Here is a 20,631-nt window from a genome sequence, read left to right as displayed (position 1 = left end):
ATTGTCCTCCACTGCCTTCTGAGGCAGTGAATTCCACAGATTTACAACTCTCTGACTGAAAACGTTTTTCCTCATCTCCGTTCTAAATGGCCTACCCCTTATTCTTACACTGTGGCCCCTTGTTCTAGACTCCCCCAACATTGGGAACATGTTTCCTGCCTCTAACATGTCCAACCCCTTAATAATCTTATACGTTTCGATAAGATCCCCTCTCATCCTTCTAAATTCCAGTGTATACAAGCCTAGTCGCTCCAGTCTTTCAACAATAGAGTGTGTCTCCTATTATACCAGTCAATTGATCACAGTCAGGTTATGCTCATGGTTTAGTTCGTTTAGAGATACAGCATGGAAATAGACCCTTCTGTCCACTGAGTGCGTGCTGACATTCGATCGCCCGTTCACACATAGTTCTACGTTATCCCACTTTCACATCCACTGCCTACACACCAGGGGCAGTTTACAGAAGCCATTTAACCTACAAACCCGCACGTCTTTGGGATGTGGGAGGAAACCGGAGCACCCGGTTGAAACCCATACGGTCACAGGAAGAATGTGCAAACTCCACAATAGACAATAGGTGCAGGAGGAGGCCATTCGGCTCTTCGAGCCAGCACTGCCATTCAATGTGATCATGGCTGATCATTCTCAATCAGTACACCGTTCCTGCCTTCTCCCCATACCCCCTGACTCCGCTATCCTTAAGAGCTCTATCCAGCTCTCTCTTGAATGCATTCAGAGAATTGGACTCCACAAGACAGCACCCAAGGTCAGGATCGAACCTGGGTCTCTGGTGCTGTGAGGCAGCAATCTACCCACTGCGCCACTGTGCTGGTTGTTTCCAAGGTTTCCAAGGTGGTATGTTATCAAATCTGTGCAAGACCACGGTGTGCAACATATTGATTCATTGTATGAGCCCCTCAATGTAGCCCCTCAATTTCTCAATGTAGGAACCCTCAGAATTGAGAATGACGATACCATTAGAATAGAATAGACAATAGAATAGACAGTAGGTGCAGGAGGAGGCCATTCGGCCCTTCGAGCCAGCACCGCCATTCAATATGATCATGTCTGATCATTCTCAATCAGTACCCCGTTCCTGCCTTCTCCCCATACCCCCTGACTCCGCTATCCTTAAGAGCTCTATCCAGCTCTCTCTTGAATGCATTCAGAGAATTGGCCTCCACTTCCTTCTGAGGCAGAGAATTCCACAGATTCACAACTCTGACTGAAAAAGTTTTTCCTCATCTCAGTTCTAAATGGCCTACCCCTTATTCTTAAACTGTGGCCCCCTGGTTCTGGACTCCCCCAACATTGGGAACATGTTTCCTGCCTCTAACGTGTCCAACCCCTTAATAATCTTATACGTTTCGAATTGTTTTATCACTGCAGTTGCTGAATGTGTAGTTTGCTGCCCATCTTCCAGCAGCAATGGCTGCTGAAAGTCTGGCACTTCATAAGTGATTGGAGCAGAATTACGCCATTCGGCCCATCAAGACTACTCTGTACCGTCTTCCCAAGTCTACTTGTCAAACATCTAGTTGGCATCCAATTTCAGGCAATCTCCGGATTATAGAAACATAGAAAATAGTTGCAGGAGGAGGCCATTCGGCCCTTCATCCGGCACTGCCATTCATTGTGATCATGGCTGATCGTCCACAATCAATAACCCGAGCCTGTCGTCTCCCCATATCCCTTGATTCCACTAGCCCCATGGAGCTCTATCCAACTCTCAAATCCATCCAGTGATTTGGCCTCCACTGCCCTCTGTGGCAGTGAATTCCACAAATTCACAACTCTCTGGGTGAAAAAGTTCCTTCTCACCTCAGTTTTAAATGGCCTCCCCCTTATTCTAAGACTGTGGCCCCTGGTTTTGGACTCGCCCAACATTGGGAACATTTTTCCTACATCTTGCTTGTCCAGACCTTTTATAATTTTATATGTTTCTATAAGATCCCCTCTCATCCTTCTAATCTTCAGTGAATACAAGCCTCGTCTTTTCAATCTTTGAAATTATGGTATAGAAACATTCTATACTATTTCATACTATCGCAACGTTGAAGAAACATTTAGACAGGTACATGGATAGGACATATTCACAAAATGCTGGAGTAACTCAGCAAGTCAGGCAGCATCTTGGGAGAGAAGGAATGGGTGACGTTTCGGGGATAGGACAGGTTTAGAGGGATATGGGCCAAACGCGGGCAGGTGGGACTGGTGTAGATGGGACATGTTGAGTCGTTGTGGGCAAGTTGGGCCGAAGGGCCTGTTTCCACGCCGTGTGACTATATATGAAAGGTGCATTTATATAGCATCTGACTCCTCACCTGAAAGGATGAATGATTTGATATCTGTTTGCAGGCAACAATGATTTTGCACACGGTGGGAATGGACATGCTCTGTTCCTTGATGGGCCACGACCACGAGCAGGTTTCCCTGGCAGCGTGCAATGTCCTACAGGCTATCTTTGATTCATTGAAAGGGGGAATAAAGAGTGTGGTTCGAGGGAAAGAGGAGGCGGTGGTTCTTGGTAAGTGATAAATATAACAAGCCTTTGTGCAGGAATGATTTCCAGTTCCTTCCTACTGCAACTTCATAATCACAATCACAGTCATACTTTATTGGCCAAGTATGTTTTGCAACATACGAGGAATTTGTTTTGCCGTACAGTCGTACCAATTAAAAACAACAGAACACACAAAATACATTTTAACATGAACATCCACCACAGTGACTCCTCCACATTCCTCACTGTGATGGAAGGAGAAAAAATGTTCAATCTCTTCCCTTCTTTGTTCTTGGGGGCCTCGAGCCTTCCGTTGTCAGGGCGATCTTGGCTCCCGTAGCCGGCGGCGTTTGGGCCCTCTGCAAATGTTTTTTTAAATTTATTGGCATTCAAATTGTGAGAGTGCATTACTTTCGTAAGTAACTCGCCACGTAGATTCAAAGGGTGCAGAGCTCAGATAGATGCCTGGAGTATTGAAAGAGTTAATGGCTATTAACTTTGCCATTGGCCATGCTTGGCCATTGTCTGCAAACCTGTTTGTATGCTTGTGGGGCTTGTATATTGTTGAAAGTGGAGGAATGTTAATTGCGCATAAGGATGTGTCTGGTGGCTGAAACTTACAATCCCTGGAAACCATAGAAATAATAAAATGGTAGAATGAATGAACAGGATGAGCCTGAACTTTGGGTCCTGAATAGCTGATGTTTGCAAAATTGCACCAGGCACGATATAACTATGTGATTCCTAAAACTTGTTCGACGGTATATCCTGTTTTGCCTGGGAAGAATGTCTGGGAAAGACAATGGACAATGCTCTCGCTAAGGTTAGGATGTGGTTAACTGTTGACTACTTGTGGGAGTGTGTAAACAAGACCTTCTGTGGTATGGTAAGGGTCCTTACCTTCGACTAAAAACTTATTGTGTGGAATATTTTATGACTGAAGGATGTCAAGTATATTGTGTTCGATACAATTTGTGATTGATTTGAAGGAAATGTTGTGTTAAACATTCTTGCTCCAAATTCTGTATAAAAATACTGCGAAAATGCTGTGTCTTTGAGTGGAAGCAAGGGGATTGCTGAGTATGGTCATACACCCTTAGCACTGGTCCCCCCACTCCCGTCTGACGATAATTAAAGCTTTGCTTGGTTTACCTTTAACTGTTTATGTTGTTGTCTGTTTTAAGAACCGAACTTTAACAGTATGAGTATTTATTATAGAATTATTGTAGCACAGAAACATAGAATGTTGGAGCAGAAGGTTAGGCCTTTTAAGTTCAGAAGTTCTAGGAGCTAAGTTAGGCCATTTGGTCCATCAAGTCTACCCCGCCATTCAATCATGCCTGATCTACCTTTCCCTCTCAACCCTATTCTCCTCCCTTCTCCCCATAGCCCCTGACACCAGTACGAATCAAGAATCTGTCAATTTCCGCCTTTAAAATATCCATTGACTTGGCTCCACAGCCCTCTGTGGCAATGAATTCCACCTTAGACCTGCGCCACCATTCAATGTCTGATCATGCAATTACTCACCCCGATCCTGCCTGCTCCCCTTATCTTGCGATCCCTTCACCATTAGAGATATATCTGCGTTCTTTCTGAATATATTCCATACCTCCGCTGCCTTCTGTGGTGGAGAATTCCACAGATCCACCATCCTCTGGGTGAAGACATATAACCAGCCCTCGTTTCTAAATGGCGAGCCCTGCATTCTGAGGCTGTGACCCCTGGTTCAGCCCCCTCCAGCCATCAGAAGCATCCTCCCCTGAATCTAGGATGCACAAGACCAGACGATGGAGTCTTGAGTAAAAACCAAATGGCTGGAGTTGCCTGCTTTTATTTTTCAAGCCTGCAAGAGATGCTGCCTGTCCCGCTGAGTTATTCCAACTTTTTGTGTCTATCTACTGTGTATGCCATGTTCTCAACCTTTGCCCTGCCGTTCTGTGCAATATATCCCTCTTCTCCTTCACCCCTTTTAGTTTTAGTTTAGTTTAGAGATACAGCGCGGAAACAGGCCCTTCAGCCCACTGGGTCCGCGCCGACCAGCGATCCCCGCGCACTAACACCATCCTACACACACTAGGGACAATTTTTACATTTACCAAGCCAATTAACCTACACACCTGTACGTCTTTGGAGTGTGGGAGGAAACCGAAGATCTTGGAGAAAACCCACACAGATCACGGGGAGAACGTACAAACTCCGTACAGACGGCACCCGTAGTTGTGAATGAACCCAGGTCTCCGGCGCTGCATTCGCTGTAAGGCAGCAACTCTACCGCTGCGCCACCGTGCCGCTCTTTTTGAAGCAATGTACCTTTTTCCATACTACCTCTACTTATTCTTCCCACTTATATGCATCCTCTCTCACTTCTCCGTATTAAACTTTACTGGTCATCTACCTGCCTATGTTACCTGCAAGTTTATATCCTGCTGTGATGTGGATTTATCCTCTTTACAGTTCACTACATCGCCAAGCAAATCTGGAAATTGTTGGTGGCATTCCAAATCTAGGTCATTATTCCAGATACTAAAATCTCGGCCATTATTGCGGATACTGTTACAGGTTATAAAGCCCCCGTAAAGTGGTGACGTATCACAAGGAGCTTGAATTATAATTGTACATTCACCCAGGTGAAATGCAAAGAAATGAGACTAAAAAGCTTGGTTCAAGAAGTAGGTTTTAAAAGAAGAAAAAAGAATCGGCGAGGTTTGTGAAGAGAACTCCCGAGCTTCTGGCTTTGACTGTTCAGTTACAATCACCATTTGTGGATCAGTTGACACCGAAGAATTGGAAAAGCTTCGTGGTCAGTCAGGACTGCAGGCCTGGTGATGAAGGATATACGGTTGAGAACCTTAAGGTGGAGGCGTAGCTGGACTGAGACTGGGCTTCTTTTTTCTTGTTCTGAGAGAGTTAGATTTAGCTCTAGTAAGGCAGCAACTCTACCGCTGCGCCACCGTGCCGCCTTTGAATGAACTTTGAATGAACTGTATGCGGGGAATATGCACTTCAATATGTGCATTCACATATGTGTCTATTAATTGTCAAATACCCTTTGATTTTTAGATCCCATCAAGGAGCTGAAGATGATTGTGTGCCAGCTCATAGAGATGTTGATCCAGCACGCTGTTTCTGCGCACGGGCGGGAAAACTCCATAAACCTCCTGATTAAAAACGTCCCACGTAAATCCTTACGGGACCCAAACAACTCCATGACCATTTGGGTCATTGACCAAGGTAAGCGCGCAGGAAGGAACTGCAGATGCTGGTTTCAACCGAAGATAGACACTAAAAAGCCGGAGCAACTCAGCGGGTCAGGCAGCATCTCTGAAGAGAAGGAATGGGTGACGTTCTGGGTCGAGACCCTTATAGCCTGAAGAAGGGTGTCGACCCGAAACGTCACCCATTCCTTTTCTCCAGAGATGCTGCCTGTCCCGCTGAGTTACTCCGGCTTTTTGTGTCTGTCATTGATCAAGGTAAGTCAGAGCCAAAGGCACAAATCATTCAACTGTAAAAGATGTAATTCTCTGGCCTAGAAGCGTGGGCACGGTGGCACAGCGGTAGTTGCTGCCTCAGAGAACCGGGTTCGATCCTGACTTTGCGCGCTGTTTGTACGGAGTTTGTACGTTCTCCCCATGACCTGCGTGGGTTTTCTTCGGGAGCTCCAGTTTCCTCACACACTCCAAAGACGTGCAGGTTTGTAAATTGTAAATTGACTCTTGCAGTGTTAGTGTGCGGAGATTGCTCGTCTTTTTTAGTTTTTTTTAGTTTTAGTTTCAGAGATACAGCGCGGAGTCAGTCTCTTCGGCTCACCGAGACCGCACCGGCCAGCGATCCCCGCACATTAACACGATCCTACACACACCAGGGACAATTTACACCTATACCAAGCCAATTAACCCGCAAACCTGTACATCTTTGGAGCGTGGGAGGAAACCGGAACACCCGGGGAAAACCCACGCGGTTACGGGGAGAACATACAAACCCAGTACACACAAGCACCCACAGTCGGGATGGAACCCGGGTCTCTGGCACTGCAAGCACTGTAAGGCAGCAACTCTACCGCTGCACCACCGTGCCACTCTATGGGCTGAGAGCCGGTTTCCACTCTGTATCTCAAAACTAAACTGAACGTGGTTTCAAAGTGTGGCTCTGCCAAGTTCCAGCTCTATGTCACTGGTGTTCTCCTTCAAGATTTATTATGACACACCAACAATGTTAAGCTCAGGTCCTTTCCAGTCCCACAACTCTGTAGAGATTAAACAGTCAGTGAAAAATCAGCAGAGATTTAAAAGAGAAACAAATAGTTTTGGGAGCAATTAGCTGATCAGTCAGTATCTGGGGAAGTGAAAAAGAGTTAACTTTTCAGGTTAGCAAACTGTGGACACAACAATTGAATGGCTTTTTTTCCCCTCTACCCCTGTCTCCTATTATTTTTCTCTCACATAGGAAAGAAGCCATTAAACTGGAAAGAGCGCAGAGAAGATTTATGAGGATGTTGTCAGTACTCAAGGGCCTGCAAGGATGTGCAGGCTAGTAGTTTATTGCTTGGAGCGCAGAAGGATAGAGGTGTTTAAAGTCATGAGGGGAATAGACAGGGTGAATGCACAGCCTTAATCACAGGGTAGTGGAATCAAAAAGTAGAGACCATCGGTTTAAGGTGAGAGGGGAAAGATTTAATGGGAACCTGAGGGGCAACTTCTTCACACAGAGGGTGGTGGGTGTATGGAATGAGTTGCTAGAGGAAGCAGTTTATTTCACAAAATGCTGGAGTAACTCAGCAGGTCAGGCAGCATCTCAGGAGAGAAGGAATGGGTGACGTTTCGGGTCGAGACCCTTCTTCAGTCTGAAGAAGTTCTTCAGTCTGAAGAAGGGTCTCGACCCGAAACGTCACCCATTCCTTCTCTCCTGAGATGCTGCCTGACCTGCTGAGTTACTCCAGCACTTTGTGAAACAAATACCTTCGATTTGTACCAGCATCTGCAGTTATTTTCTTACACTGCTAGAGGAAGCAGGTGAGGCAGGTACTAGAATTGCAGTTAAAAGACATTGGGCAGGTGAATGGATGGTGTAGGAAGGAACTGCAGATGCAGGTTTACACCAAAGATAGATGCAAAATGCTGGAGTAACTCAGCGGGTCAGGCAGCATCCCTGGAGAATAGGTGAGTTTTCGGGTCGAGACTCTTCTTCAGACCCAGGTAAATGAATAGGAAAGATTTAGAAACCGCTGCCCTGTCCGAGAATGGTTTGTTAGAAGAACGAGGTTGAAAGAACAGTTGAGGATGCAGTTTAACACCGAATGCCAGGAAAGAACCTTGTAAACATTGTGGTTCTGACTACAGAGTAAGGTGTGTGAGTTACATAGAAACATGGACAATAGGTGCAGGAGGAGGCCATTCGGCCCTTCGAGCCAGCACCGCCGATCATTGTGATCATGGCTGATCATCCACAATCAGTAACCTGTGCCTGCCTTCTCCCCATATCCCTTGATTCCGCTAGCCCCTAGAGCTCTATCTAACTCTCTTTTAAATTCATCCAGTGAATTGGCCTCCACTGCCCTCTGTGGCAGATAATTCCACAAATTCACAACTCTCTGGGTGAAAAAGTTTTTTCTCACCTCAGTTTTAAATGGCCTCCCCTTTATTCTGAGACTGTGAGGCCCCTGGTTCTGGACTCCCCCGACATTGGGAACATTTTTCCTGCATCTAGCTTGCCCAGTCCTTTTATAATTTTATACGTTTCTATAAGATCCCCTCTCATCCTTCTATACTCTAGTTGGGCAGCAACCAGCCTTCAAAGACTGTGAGTGCATTGGGAAGCTCCCCACAAGGATGGGGCTTGTCAGGCTCCACCCCCACGACAAACCAAGGGTGGTTGTTCAGCCACTTACTCACTGAAATGTTACCTCACCTGAATGTAGAGCGGTGGACACAGAAAGCTGGAGTAACTCAGCGGGTCAGGCAGCATCACTGGAGAAAAGGAATAGGTGACGTTTCGGGTCGAGTCCCTTCTTCAGACTGGAAGAGACGAAGGCCACGTGAGGTGTCTAGGACATATGGCGGGAGGGATTGGGCCGGGGGAGATGGGATGGAGTCGAGGTACATGGAAATGATTTCAGTGGGGCAGGAGCAGGCAGAAACATTGGGTCTTCCATGAGAGCTAGATAGAGTGGTGTTGCTCTCAGATCAGCTTGAGGCATGTGGCGTAAGAGAATGTGGGGAATGTTTGGCCTAGAGTTCAGCCCAGCAGCTCAGTGCTAATATTCATGCATCACACAATCCTGCTTCGCCCTTGCCTCTGCTCCTCCCGATGCATCTAATAGCCCTCCTCCGTCTGCACTGATTAGGAATGAAGAAGATTCTGGAAGTGGCTGGGACGGTGTCTGAGATTCCTGACAGCCTTCCAGTCACGGACAGTGGTCGGATGAGCGTGTCGGTTTTGCTGAACAAACTCTACGATGATCTCAAGTGCGATGCAGAGCGTGAAGCCTTCAACAAGCTCTGTGAGGACTATGTCAGGTAAGGGTGGCCAATGCATGTCATAGGGACTAGCAAGTCCAGCTTTCCAGCCCCAGCTCTTTGCTGAGGTAAACCTATTTCTCTTCCCTCATGATTTTGGCCCAAAGCCTCACAGGAGTCAGTGAGACTCTTCTTCAAGGAGATTTTGACAACACCCTTGAATCTTTTTCTCTTGTGTACACTGCAATCGCGATTAGCGTTCTGGTACATGGAAGGTATATATTCAGCTACGAATCCCACTTCCTGCTCAATGATTCCTTTAGTTTAGTTTAGTGATACAGCGTGGAAACAGGTCCTTCGGCCCACTAAGTCCGTGCCAGCCAGCGATCACCCATAGACTAGTTCTATCCTACACAATAAGAACAATTTATAAAGATGCTGCCAGGACTGAAGCTCCTTATCAATATGGAGATGTTGGTCAGACTGGGACTTTATTCCTTGTAGAGCAGGAGGCTGTGGGGTGATCTTACGGGTGTATAAAATAGACAATAGACAATAGGTGCAGGAGTAGGCTATTCGGCCCTTCGATCCAGCACCGCCATTCGATGTGATCATGGCTGATCATTCTCAATCAGTACCCCGTTCCTGCTTTCTCCCCATACCCCCTGACCCCGCTATCCTTAAGAGCTCTATCTAGCTCTCTCTTGAATGTATTCAGAGAATTGGCCTCCACTGCCCTCTGAGGCAGAGAATTCCACAGATTCACAACTCTCTGACTGAAAAAGCCCTTCCTCATCTCAGCTCTAAACGGCCTACCCTTTATTCTTAAACTGTGGCCCCTGGTTCTGGACTCCCCCAACATTGGGAACATGTGTCCAACCCCTTAATAATCTTATACATTTTGATAAGATCCCCTCTCATCCTTCCAAAATCACGAGGGCAGAGAGAAGGTGAATGCAAGAATCTTTTACCCAGAGTAGGGGAATCAAGAACTGGAGGGAATCGGTTTAAGGTGAGAGGGGAGGTGAGAGGTGATAAGCTGCCAGAGGACAATAGACAATAGACAATAGACAATAGACAATAGGTGCAGGAGTAGGCCATTCAGCCCTTCGAGCCAGCACCGCCATTCAATGCGATCATGGCTGATCACTCTCAATCAGTACCCCGTTCCTGCCTTCTCCCCATACCCCCTCACTCCGCTATCCTTAAGAGCTCTATCCAGCTCTCTCTTGAAAGCATCCAACGAACTGGTCTCCACTGCCTTCTGAGGCAGAGAATTCCACACCTTCACCACCCTCTGACTGAAAAAGTTCTTCCTCATCTCCGTTCTAAATGGCCTACCCCTTATTCATAAACTGTGGCCCCTTGTTCTGGACTCCCCCAACATTGGGAACATGTTATCTGCCTCTAATGTGTCCAATCCCCTAATTATCTTATATGTTTCAATAAGATCCCCCCTCATCCTTCTAAATTCCAGTGTATACAAGCCCAATCGCTCCAGCCTTTCAACATACGACAGTCCCGCCATTCCGGGAATTAACCTAGTGAACCTACGCTGCACGCCCTCCATAGCAAGAATATCCTTCCTCAAATTTGGAGACCAAAACTGCACACAGTACTCCAGGTGCGGTCTCACTAGGGCCCTGTACAACTGTAGAAGGACCTCTTTGCTCCTATACTCAACTCCTCTTGTTATAAAGGCCAACATTCCATTGGCTTTCTTCACTGCCTGCTGTACCTGCATGCTTCCTTTCATTGACTGATGCACTAGGACACCCAGATCTCGTTGAACTCCCCCTCCTCCTAACTTGACACCATTCAGATAATAATCTGCCTTTCTATTCTTACTTCCAAAGTGAATAACCTCACACTTATCTACATTAAACTGCATCTGCCATGTATCCGCCCACTCACACAACCTGTCCAAGTCACCCTGCAGCCTTATTGCATCTTCCTCACAATTCACACTACCCCCCAACTTAGTATCATCTGCAAATTTGCTAATGGTACTTTTAATCCCTTCGTCTAAGTCATTAATGTATATCGTAAATAGCTGGGGTCCCAGCACCGAACCTTGCGGTACCCCACTGGTCACTGCCTGCCATTCCGAAAGGAACCCATTTATCCCCACTCTTTGCTTTCTGTCTGTCAACCAATTTTCTATCCATGTCAGTACCCTACCCCCAATAGTTGAGGCAGACACAATAACAACATTTAAAAAGCATTTGGACATATAGATGTGTAAGAAAAAATTGGAGGGATTTGGGCCAAACGCAGGCAAATGGGGCTAACCCAATGTGCCATTGGTTGGCATGGACAAGGAGGGACGAAGGGCCTGTTTTCTGGACATCTCTAAGACTTTATATAAACTACAATCCTGTGGGTGATTAACTGGAGCTTAACTGATCAATAATAAAAGGCAGCAGCTTAAGGAGAGGGAGTAAATAAAAAAAATGATTGCAAGAAGCTGCTGAGTTTATTTGCCCGAGACTAGACTCCCAAAATAGATGGTCGACACAAAATGCTGGAGTAACTCAGCGGGACAGGCAGCATCTCGGGAGAGAAGGAATTCTCCCGGAGAGAATACATCGGGAGGAGCAGAGGCGAGGGCGAAGCAGGATTGTGTGCTGCATTAATATGAGCACTGACCTGCTGGGCTGAACTCCGCCAGTGAATTATACAGAAGTTGTTCCACTGTAATGCAAGGCAAAACATTCCCCACATTCTCTTACACCACATGCCTCAGTCTGAAGAAGGGTCTCGACCCGAAACATCACCCATTTCTTCTCTCCAGAGATGCTGCCTCTAAGTTACTCCAGCATTTTGTGTCTCCCTTCGATTTAAACCAGCATCTGCAGTTTTTTTTCCTTCCCAAAATAGATGCTCCGTTCCACGGTCTCTTTCGTCGAAAGAGATTATGAGGCGGACAGAGAAAAAGATTCAAGGGTGTTGTCAAAGTCTCCTTGAAGAAGAGTCTCACTGACTCCTGTGAGACTTTGGGCCGTGACCTCTCAAAGTGCAGATGGAGCATTCGGGATGTATTGAGAGCATCCAGGCCATTCTTTGAAAGCTTGCAGAAGCAGGTGGGGCACGGTGGCGCAGCGGTAGAGTTGCTGCCTTGCAGCGAACGCAGCGCCGGAGACCCGGGTTCGATCCTGACTACGGGTGCTGTCTGTACGGAGTTTGTACGTTCTCCCCGTGACCTGCGTGGGTTTTCTCTGAGATCTTCGGTTTCCTCCCACACTCCAAAGACGCACGGGTGTGTAGGTTAATTGTCTTGGTAAATGTAAAAATTGTCCCTAGTGTGTGTAGGATAGTGTTAATGTGCGAGGATCGCTGGTCGGCGTGGGCCCGGTGGGCCGAAAGGGCCTGTTTCCGCGCTGTATCTGTAAACTAAACTAAACTAAACTAAGCACTGTGTGAAACCATGCTGAGGGTAGGTAGAGTGAATCCACAGAGTATTTTTCCCAGGGTACGGGAATCAAGGACCAGAGGTCACAGGAGACAGCAGGGGAGTGGACACCTCCCCATCCACATCGGTGATGCTGAGGTTGAAAGGGTCAGCTGCTTTAAGTTCCTCGGTGTGCACATCACTGAGGACCTTTCCCGGACACTGCACACGGACACAATAACAAAGAAGGCCCACCAGCGGCTCTTTTCCCTGAGAAGACCGAGGAAGCTTGGCATGAACGCCAGCATCCTCACAAACTTCTACAGATGCACAATCGAGAGCCTGCTGACGGGCTGCATTACAGTCTGGTACGGGAACTGTTCTGCCCACAGCCACAAATCACCACAGAGAGTGGTGAAGACGGCACAGCACATCACTGGCAACTGTCTCTCGGCCATTCAGGACATTCTCTACCGGCGGTGCCTGCGGAAGGCACGCAGCATCATCAAGGACCACAGCCACCCAGCATGCAGGCTGTTCTCCTTGTTACCGTCAGGCAGACGATACAGGAGTATGGCTGCGCGTACCACCAGACTTAAGAACAGTTTCTACCATCAGGCCATCAGGCTTCAATAGACAATAGACAATAGGTGCAGGAGTAGGCCATTCAGCCCTTCGAGCCAGCACCGCCATTCAATGCGATCATGGCTGATCACTCTCAATCAGTACCCCGTTCCTGCCTTCTCCCCATACCCCCTCACTCCGCTATCCTTAAGAGCTCTATCCAGCTCTCTCTTGAAAGCATCCAACGAACTGGCCTCCACTGCCTTCTGAGGCAGAGAATTCCACACCTTCACCACTCTCTGACTGAAAAAGTTCTTCCTCATCTCCATTCTAAATGGCCTACCCCTTATTCTTAAACTGTGGCCCCTTGTTCTGGACTCCCCCAACATTGGGAACATGTTTCCTGCCTCTAATGTGTCCAATCCCCTAATTATCTTATATGTTTCAATAAGATCCCCCCTCATCCTTCTAAATTCCAGTGTATACAAGCCCAATCGCTCCAGCCTTTCAACATACGACAGTCCCGCCATTCCGGGAATTAACCTAGTGAACCTACGCTGCACGCCCTCCATAGCAAGAATATCCTTCCTCAAATTTGGAGACCAAAACTGCACACAGTACTCCAGGTGCGGTCTCACCAGGGCCCGGTACAACTGTAGAAGGACCTCTTTGCTCCTATACTCAACTCCTCTTGTTACGAAGGCCAACATTCCATTGGCTTTCTTCACTGCCTGCTGTACCTGCATGCTTCCTTTCATTGACTGATGCACTAGGACACCCAGATCTCGTTGAACTCCCCCTCCTCCTCCTAACTTGACACCATTCAGATAATAATCTGCCTTTCTATTCTTTCTATTCTTACTTCCAAAGTGAATAACCTCACATATTATGAACTCATAAACACATTTCACATCATATATGTCGATTATTTTTAATATTGTCTTTTTACCTATTTTTAATATTGTCTTTTTACCTTACTAATGTCATTTAAAAAATCTCATTTATCCTTGGAATATTACTGCTGAGTGTGACCCGTTGTCTTGTCAAATACATTTCATTGTACTGTTGACCCTTTGCCAAATTTTAATTTTTAAAAAAATTATTATTAAGGTTTATGGTGAGAGGAGAAGCATTTAATATGAAACTGAGGGACAATCTTGAGTTGGGTTCAGTTTATTGCCACGATGTACAGTGAGAAGTTTTTGTTGCGTGGTTACCAGTCAGTGGAAAGACAGTGTGTGGTTGCTGAACATGGTGCAGTCACGTTTATTTGTAACTTGGTTATTCCCTCTGCGCAGGGGCCACTTTGAGTCAGCGGGAATGGACGGCAAGCTGCAGGCCGTCCAGACGGTCTCCACGCTGCTGCAGGGCCCCTCGGAGGTTGGCAACCGCGTGCTGGAGATGAGCGGCGTGCTGGAGTGCATGATCGCCCTGTGCAGCTCGGAGAGGGAGGTCGACCAGCTGGTGGCCGTGGAGGCGCTGATCCACGCCGCGGGCAAGTCCAAGAGGGCTTCCTTCATCACGGCCAACGGGGTGACCCTACTGAAGGACATCTACAAGAAGAACGAGAGCGATCAGATCAAGATCCGGGCGCTGGTGGTAGGTTGCGGCCTGGTCCAGGGGGGGGGGGGAAACTCAGGAATCGCGATGGGAAATTGCATTTATGTTGAACAAAGGGGGTCAGTCTAGATTAGTTTAGAGATACAGCACGGAAACAGGCCCTTCGGCCCACCGGGTCCGCGCCGACCAGCGATCCCCGCATATTAACACTATCCCACACTCACTAGGAACAATTTACATTTACCAAGCCAATTAACCTACAATCCTGCACGACTTTGGAATGTGGGAGGAAACTGAAGATCTCGGAGAAAACCCACACAGGTCACGGGGAGAACGTACAAATTCCGTACAGACAGCACCCGTAGTCGGGATCGAACTCGGGTCTCCGGCGCTGCATTCGCTGCCAGGCAGTAACTCTACCGCTGCGCCACCGTGCCGCCCTAACGCCCAGTTGTTAGATCTTGGCCCTGATTATTAAGGGCCATTCTGTGCATGTCTAAACGTTCGTACACGGAGGACCTTACAATGCTTGCCCTTGCCTTTGTGGAAGCTGCAGTATGATAAACATTAAGATTGCTCAATGTACAGCACAAGAACTTTGGACATCCTTTGTCGTGCAGCACAAGGCTCTTCATAAGTTCTAGGCGCAGAATTAGTTCATGGCTGATCTATCTTTCCCTCTCAACCCCATTCTCCTGCCTTCTCCCCTTAACCCCTGACTACCTTTCTAATCATGGATCTGTCAATCTCCCCCTCAAAAATATCTATTGACTCCCACAGATTCACCACCCTCTGACTAAAGAAATTCCTCCTCATCCCCTTTCTAAAGGTACGTCCTTTTATTCTGAGGCTGTGACCTCTAATCCTGGACACTCCCACTAGTGGAAACATCCTTTCCACATCCACTCTATCCAAGCCGTTGACTATTCTAGGTGTTCGTTTAGTGCCAGGGTGCTGCCCAACCAGGCCAGAGATGTGGGGTCCATTTGGTCCAGTGGACCCTCGGGTTTGGAGGAGAAAGGTCACTCGATCCAGGCCAGTCACTATTCTGTAAGTTTCAATGAAGGTCAATAGACAATAGGTGCAGGAGGAGGCCATTTGGCCCTTCGAGCCAGCACCGCCATTTAATGTGATCATGGCTGATCATTCTCAATCAGTACCCCGTTCCTGCCTTCTCCCCATACCCCCTGACTCCCATACCCATCGCCCCTCATCCTTCTAAACTCCAGCAAGTACAGGCCCAGTGCCATTAAACGTTCATCATATGTTAACTCAATCATTCCTGGGATCATTATCGTACCCACTGAACCCTCTCCAGCGCCAGCAGATTCCCCCTCGGATATGGGACCCACAACTGCTCACAATACTGCAAACGTGGTCTGACCAGTGCCTTATAAAGCCTCAGCTAAGATAGGCATCTTTGACGTGCAATGCAAGATTGTTGATCGGTGACCTTGGCGTGCAGCCAGCTATAACTGTACAGCACATGGTCCTTGAGGGCAATCTTTACAAAGATTATATGCAAATACGAGGATTGAATAGCCTGTAGTTTTGATTAAATATCATGATGTGGGCGGCCACGGTGGCGCAGCGGTAGAGTTGCTGCCTTACAGCGAATGCAGCGCCGGAGACCCGGGTTCCATCCCGACTACGGGTGCTGTCTGTACGGGGTTTGTACGTTCTCCCCGTGACCGCGTGGGTTTTCTCCGAGATCTTCGGTTTCCTCCCACACTCCAAACACGTACAGGTTTGTAGATTAATTGGCTTAGTAAAATGTAAAAATTGTCCCTAGTGGGTATAGGATAGTGTTCGTGTGCGGGGATCGCTGGTCGGCGCGGACCCGGTGGACCGAAAGGGCCTGTTTCCGTGCTGTATCTCGAAACTAAAATATGAGTGTTTTATAAGAATGTACTGTGATTGGTAATAAGGAATTGGAGAATGCCACAAGATTTGAATTGATCAAAATCTGTATAAAAGTTGACACTTCTGAGCAGAATTTGCACTGAGCAGTAACTGGACTGTGCCACTCCTCTTCTGCACAAGTAACTAAAGTGTCACACTGAAGAGAGACACAAAATGCTGGAGTAACTCAATGGGACAGGCAACATATAAGATTATTAAGGGGTTGGACACGTTAGAGGCAGGAAACATGTTCCCAATGTTGGGGGACTCCAGAACTAGGGGCCACAGTTTAAGAATAAGGGGTAGGCCATTTAGAACGGAGATGAGGAAAAACCTTTTTAGTCAGAGAGTTGTAAATCTGTGGAATTCTCTGCTTCAGAAGGCCGCGGAGGCCAATTCTCTGAATGCATTCAAGAGAGAGCTAGATAGAGCTCTTAAGGATAGCGGAGTCAGGGGGTATGGGGAGAAGGCAGGAACGGGGTACTGATTGTGAATGATCAGCCATGATCACATTGAATGGCGGTGCTAGCTCGAAGGGCCGAATGGCCTCCTCCTGCACCTATTGTCTATTGTCTCTGGAGAGAAAGAATGGGTGACCTTTCGGGTCGAGACCCTTATTCAGTCTGAAGAAGTGTCTCGACCCATTCCTTTTCTCCAGAGACGCTGCCTGGCCCGCTGAGTTACTCCAGCATTTTGTGTCTATCTATGGTGTAAACCCGCATCTGCAGTTCATTTTCTACACAGTAAATAAAGTGTGTCTGGGAAGCGAATGGCAGGTTGCCAGAGTCCGGGTGGTTTGGCGATGCCACTTTCCGTAGACTGGACACTGCAGCTGACATGCTCTCAGTTGGGCGTGCGGATCACCATATGTCTCCTGTTCTCAGGGTCTGTGCAAGGTGGGCTCGGCTGGGGGGACGGACTGCAGCATGAAGCAGTTTGCCGAAGGCTCAACCTGCAAGCTGGCCAAGCAGTGCCGCAGGTGAGTTGGCTGCCCACGCTCGGAAAGGCAGTTCATAAGATCATCAGACACGGGAGCAGAATGAGGCCCATCGTGTCTACTCTGCCATTCGTTCCTGGCTGATCTATTTTTCCTTCTCCCCATTCTCCTGCCTTCTCCACGTAACCTTTGACGCCCTTACTCATCAAGAACCTATCAATCTCCGCTCTAAAAATACCCAATGACTTGGCCTCCACCGCCATCTGTGGCAATGAATTCCACAGATTCACCACCCTCTGACTAAAGAAGTTCCTCCTCATCTCCTTTCTGAATGTGCGTCCTTTTCTTCTGAGGCTGATCTCGTTGTACGTCCCCTTTTCCTAACTTGACACCATTCAGATAATACTCTGCCTTCCTATTCTTACCACCAAAGTGGAAAACCTCACACTTATCCACATTAAACTGCATCTGCCATGCATCCGCCCACTCACACAACCTGTCCAAGTCACCCTGCAACCTCGTAGCCTCTTCCTCACAGTTCACACTGCCACCCAGCTTTGTGTCATCTGCAAATTTGCTAATGTTACTTTTAATCCCTTCATCCAAGTCATTAATGTTTGCCTTGCCCAGGTGGCTGTGCAATGATTCGATTCAGTCCAGCACGCGACGCTGGGCCACAGAGGGACTGGCCTATCTGACCTTCGATGCTGACGTGAAGGAGGAATTTGTGGCTGATCAGCCTGCAATGCACGCGATGTTTGAGCTGGCAAAGGTACGTCTCCAGTGGAGCGATGGACACAGGGAGACCCAGTGTGTACGTGTGGTTCATGAGCCGTGTCCCTGTCTGCCATTATCCCCTTTGGATTGTTTGAGTGGATTGTGACGTGGTGAATATTAAACTGAAGTGCTTGATATGTTTGTGTCTCTCTGGGCAGGCAGAGCAGGGGTGTAGTTTGTAGTCACCTCCAGCCAAATGTTTGCAGGTAGGTTCATAAGTGATAAGAGCGGAATTAGGCCATTCGGCCCATCAAGTCTACTCCGCCATTCAATCATGGCTGATCTATCTCTCCCTCTCAACACCATTCTCCTGCCTTCTCCCCATAACCCCTGACTCCCTTCCTCATCAAGAATCTGTCAATCGTTGCCTTAAAAGTATCCATTAACTTAGCCTCCACAGCCATCTTTGGCAATGAATTCCACAGACCCTCTGACCAAAGAAATTCCTGCTCATCTCCTTTCTGAAGGTACGTCCTTTTATTCTGAGGCTCTGGCCTCTGGTTCCAGACTCTCCACATCCTCTCCACATCCACTCTATCCAAGCAGTTGACTATTCTCGGTGTTCGTTAGTGCCAGGGTGCTGCCCAGCCAGGCCTGAGACGTGGGGTCCATTTGGTCCAGTGGACCCTCGGGTTTGGAGGAGAAAGGTCAACAACCGTCCCCACTCCTGATTGTCTTTGTCGGTCTCATTGGTGTGTGGAGACATTTAGTATTTAACTGCGCAGGTTCTCCTCAGCTTCCGATGGGGTTCCCTTCAGGGAAACCCATCGGAAACCGAAAGTATCGTAAGTCGAAATGCATTGAAAACGCGCGATCACGTGTTCGGAAGCGAGCGGCGGCTCGCCACGGGGCCCTGCCGTGTGCACCATCGCAAGTCGAACCATCGTAACCTGGGGAGTACCTGTACATTGGACCTCGAGGGTGGTGAGTACAAGGAACGTGCTGGCAGAGGCGATCGTTGCGGCTGGTACTATAACAACATTTTACAAACATTTGGACTGGTACATGGATAGGAAAGGCTGAGATGGATGGGCGTGGGACTGGGACAAAAGTGGGCGTGGAACTGGCTTAGATGGAGTATAACCTTCTAACCCACCACTCTATCTCCAGGTCCCTCAGGTCGGCCGACTTGGGGCTACTGACTATCCCGCGGTCTAGGCTTAAGCTCAGGGGTGACCGCGCTTTTGCGGTTGCAGCTCCTAGACTGTGGAACAGCATCCCTCTCCCCATCAGAACTGCCCCCTCCATCGACTCCTTTAAGTCCAGGCTCAAAACCTATTTCTACTCCCTAGCGTTTGAGGCCCTCTGAGGGGGCGCTGTGAACTGTTTATGTATGTGCTGTTATGTTTGTGTGCCATTGTATGTTCGTTTCTTAGTACCTGAACTGATGTACAGCACTTTGGTCAACGTGGGTTGTTTTTAAATGTGCTATACAAATAAAATTGACTTGACTTGACTTGAGTATCTTGGCCAGCATGAGCAGAGGTCTTGTTTCATGATGTGTGTGGCTCACGGGGGCTCTACAACTACCTGCTTCTGAGTGCCGTTGGAGCTGGGCGCACGTCGGTATAATGATCTCTCGCCTTTCTCCCTCTCCAGTCGGAAGATAAAACCGCCCTCTTTGCAGTGGCGTCCACCCTCGTGAACTGCACCAACAGTTACGACAAGGAAACCCCCGACCCACAGATGCTGGAACTAGCTAAGTACGCCAAGCAGCATGTTCCGGAGCAGCACCCCAAGGTAGTGCTCAATCTTTTTTTTTTTTTAATCAAAATAAACTTTATTCAAAGTAAAAGAATACGTACAATACAGGAACCGTGCAAACAATCCTTCCGACATGGGAAGCACATGTGAGGCCACACGCGTGACCAGTCATACTTGACCTCTGACCCGAAACAAAAACTGTCAGCATGACGTATAAAAATTTCACTTGATAAACTTTGACATATATAAGTCATATATACAGTACAAAACAATAATGCTTTCAGAAGTAGAAGAGATGTATTCCACAATTTTTCACATTTTTGGTCACACATGCGATACATTCCATACACCCACCACCCTTTGTGTGAAAAAGTTACCCCTCAGGTTCCCATTAAATCATGTGCAATGCTTTGAATACACACTGGATAGATTTTGAAATGCTCTGAAATTCGACATAGGTTTGAATAGGAACCTCAATGGGAATGAAATTTGACATGGGTTTAAGGTGAGGGGGGAAAGATTTAATGGGAACCTGAGGAGTAACCTTTTCACACAAAGGGTAGTGGGTGTATGGAATGAGCAGATAGTTGAGGCAGATACTATCGCAATGTTTAAGAAACATTTGGCCAGGTACATGGATAGGACAGGTTTAGAGGGATTTGGACCAAACGCAGGCAGGTGGGGCTAGTGTAGATGGTAATGATTAGATACAATATATATATTCCATTAGTTAAATTATGAATGAATATTTGCTGAAATGAAAGAATTGTAGCAAGTGTATTCTGAGTTATTTGATATGGGTAGTTATAGGAAATACAGGCTAAATACAGTCTTGTCT

General features: G+C 47.5%; 1 protein-coding gene across 1 annotated transcript in view; it reads left to right on the top strand.

Moving 5' to 3' along the window:
* The window catches only part of LOC144610973 (protein unc-45 homolog A-like), a 49,124-nt gene that overhangs the window by 14,320 nt on the left and 14,173 nt on the right, over positions 1-20,631 (top strand). The window contains exons 7-13 of the mRNA XM_078430020.1: positions 2,359-2,527; positions 5,567-5,737; positions 8,847-9,018; positions 14,212-14,512; positions 17,260-17,354; positions 17,943-18,084; positions 19,689-19,829. Coding sequence (XP_078286146.1) covers positions 2,359-2,527; positions 5,567-5,737; positions 8,847-9,018; positions 14,212-14,512; positions 17,260-17,354; positions 17,943-18,084; positions 19,689-19,829 — 1,191 coding nt within the window. The remainder of the gene's footprint in view (positions 1-2,358; positions 2,528-5,566; positions 5,738-8,846; positions 9,019-14,211; positions 14,513-17,259; positions 17,355-17,942; positions 18,085-19,688; positions 19,830-20,631) is intronic.

This window comes from Rhinoraja longicauda, chromosome 38 (assembly GCF_053455715.1).
Source record: "Rhinoraja longicauda isolate Sanriku21f chromosome 38, sRhiLon1.1, whole genome shotgun sequence".
Taxonomy (NCBI): domain Eukaryota; kingdom Metazoa; phylum Chordata; class Chondrichthyes; order Rajiformes; family Arhynchobatidae; genus Rhinoraja; species Rhinoraja longicauda.
The sequence above is the reverse complement of the archived record's forward strand: the minus strand, read 5'-3'. Positions and strand labels throughout refer to the sequence as shown.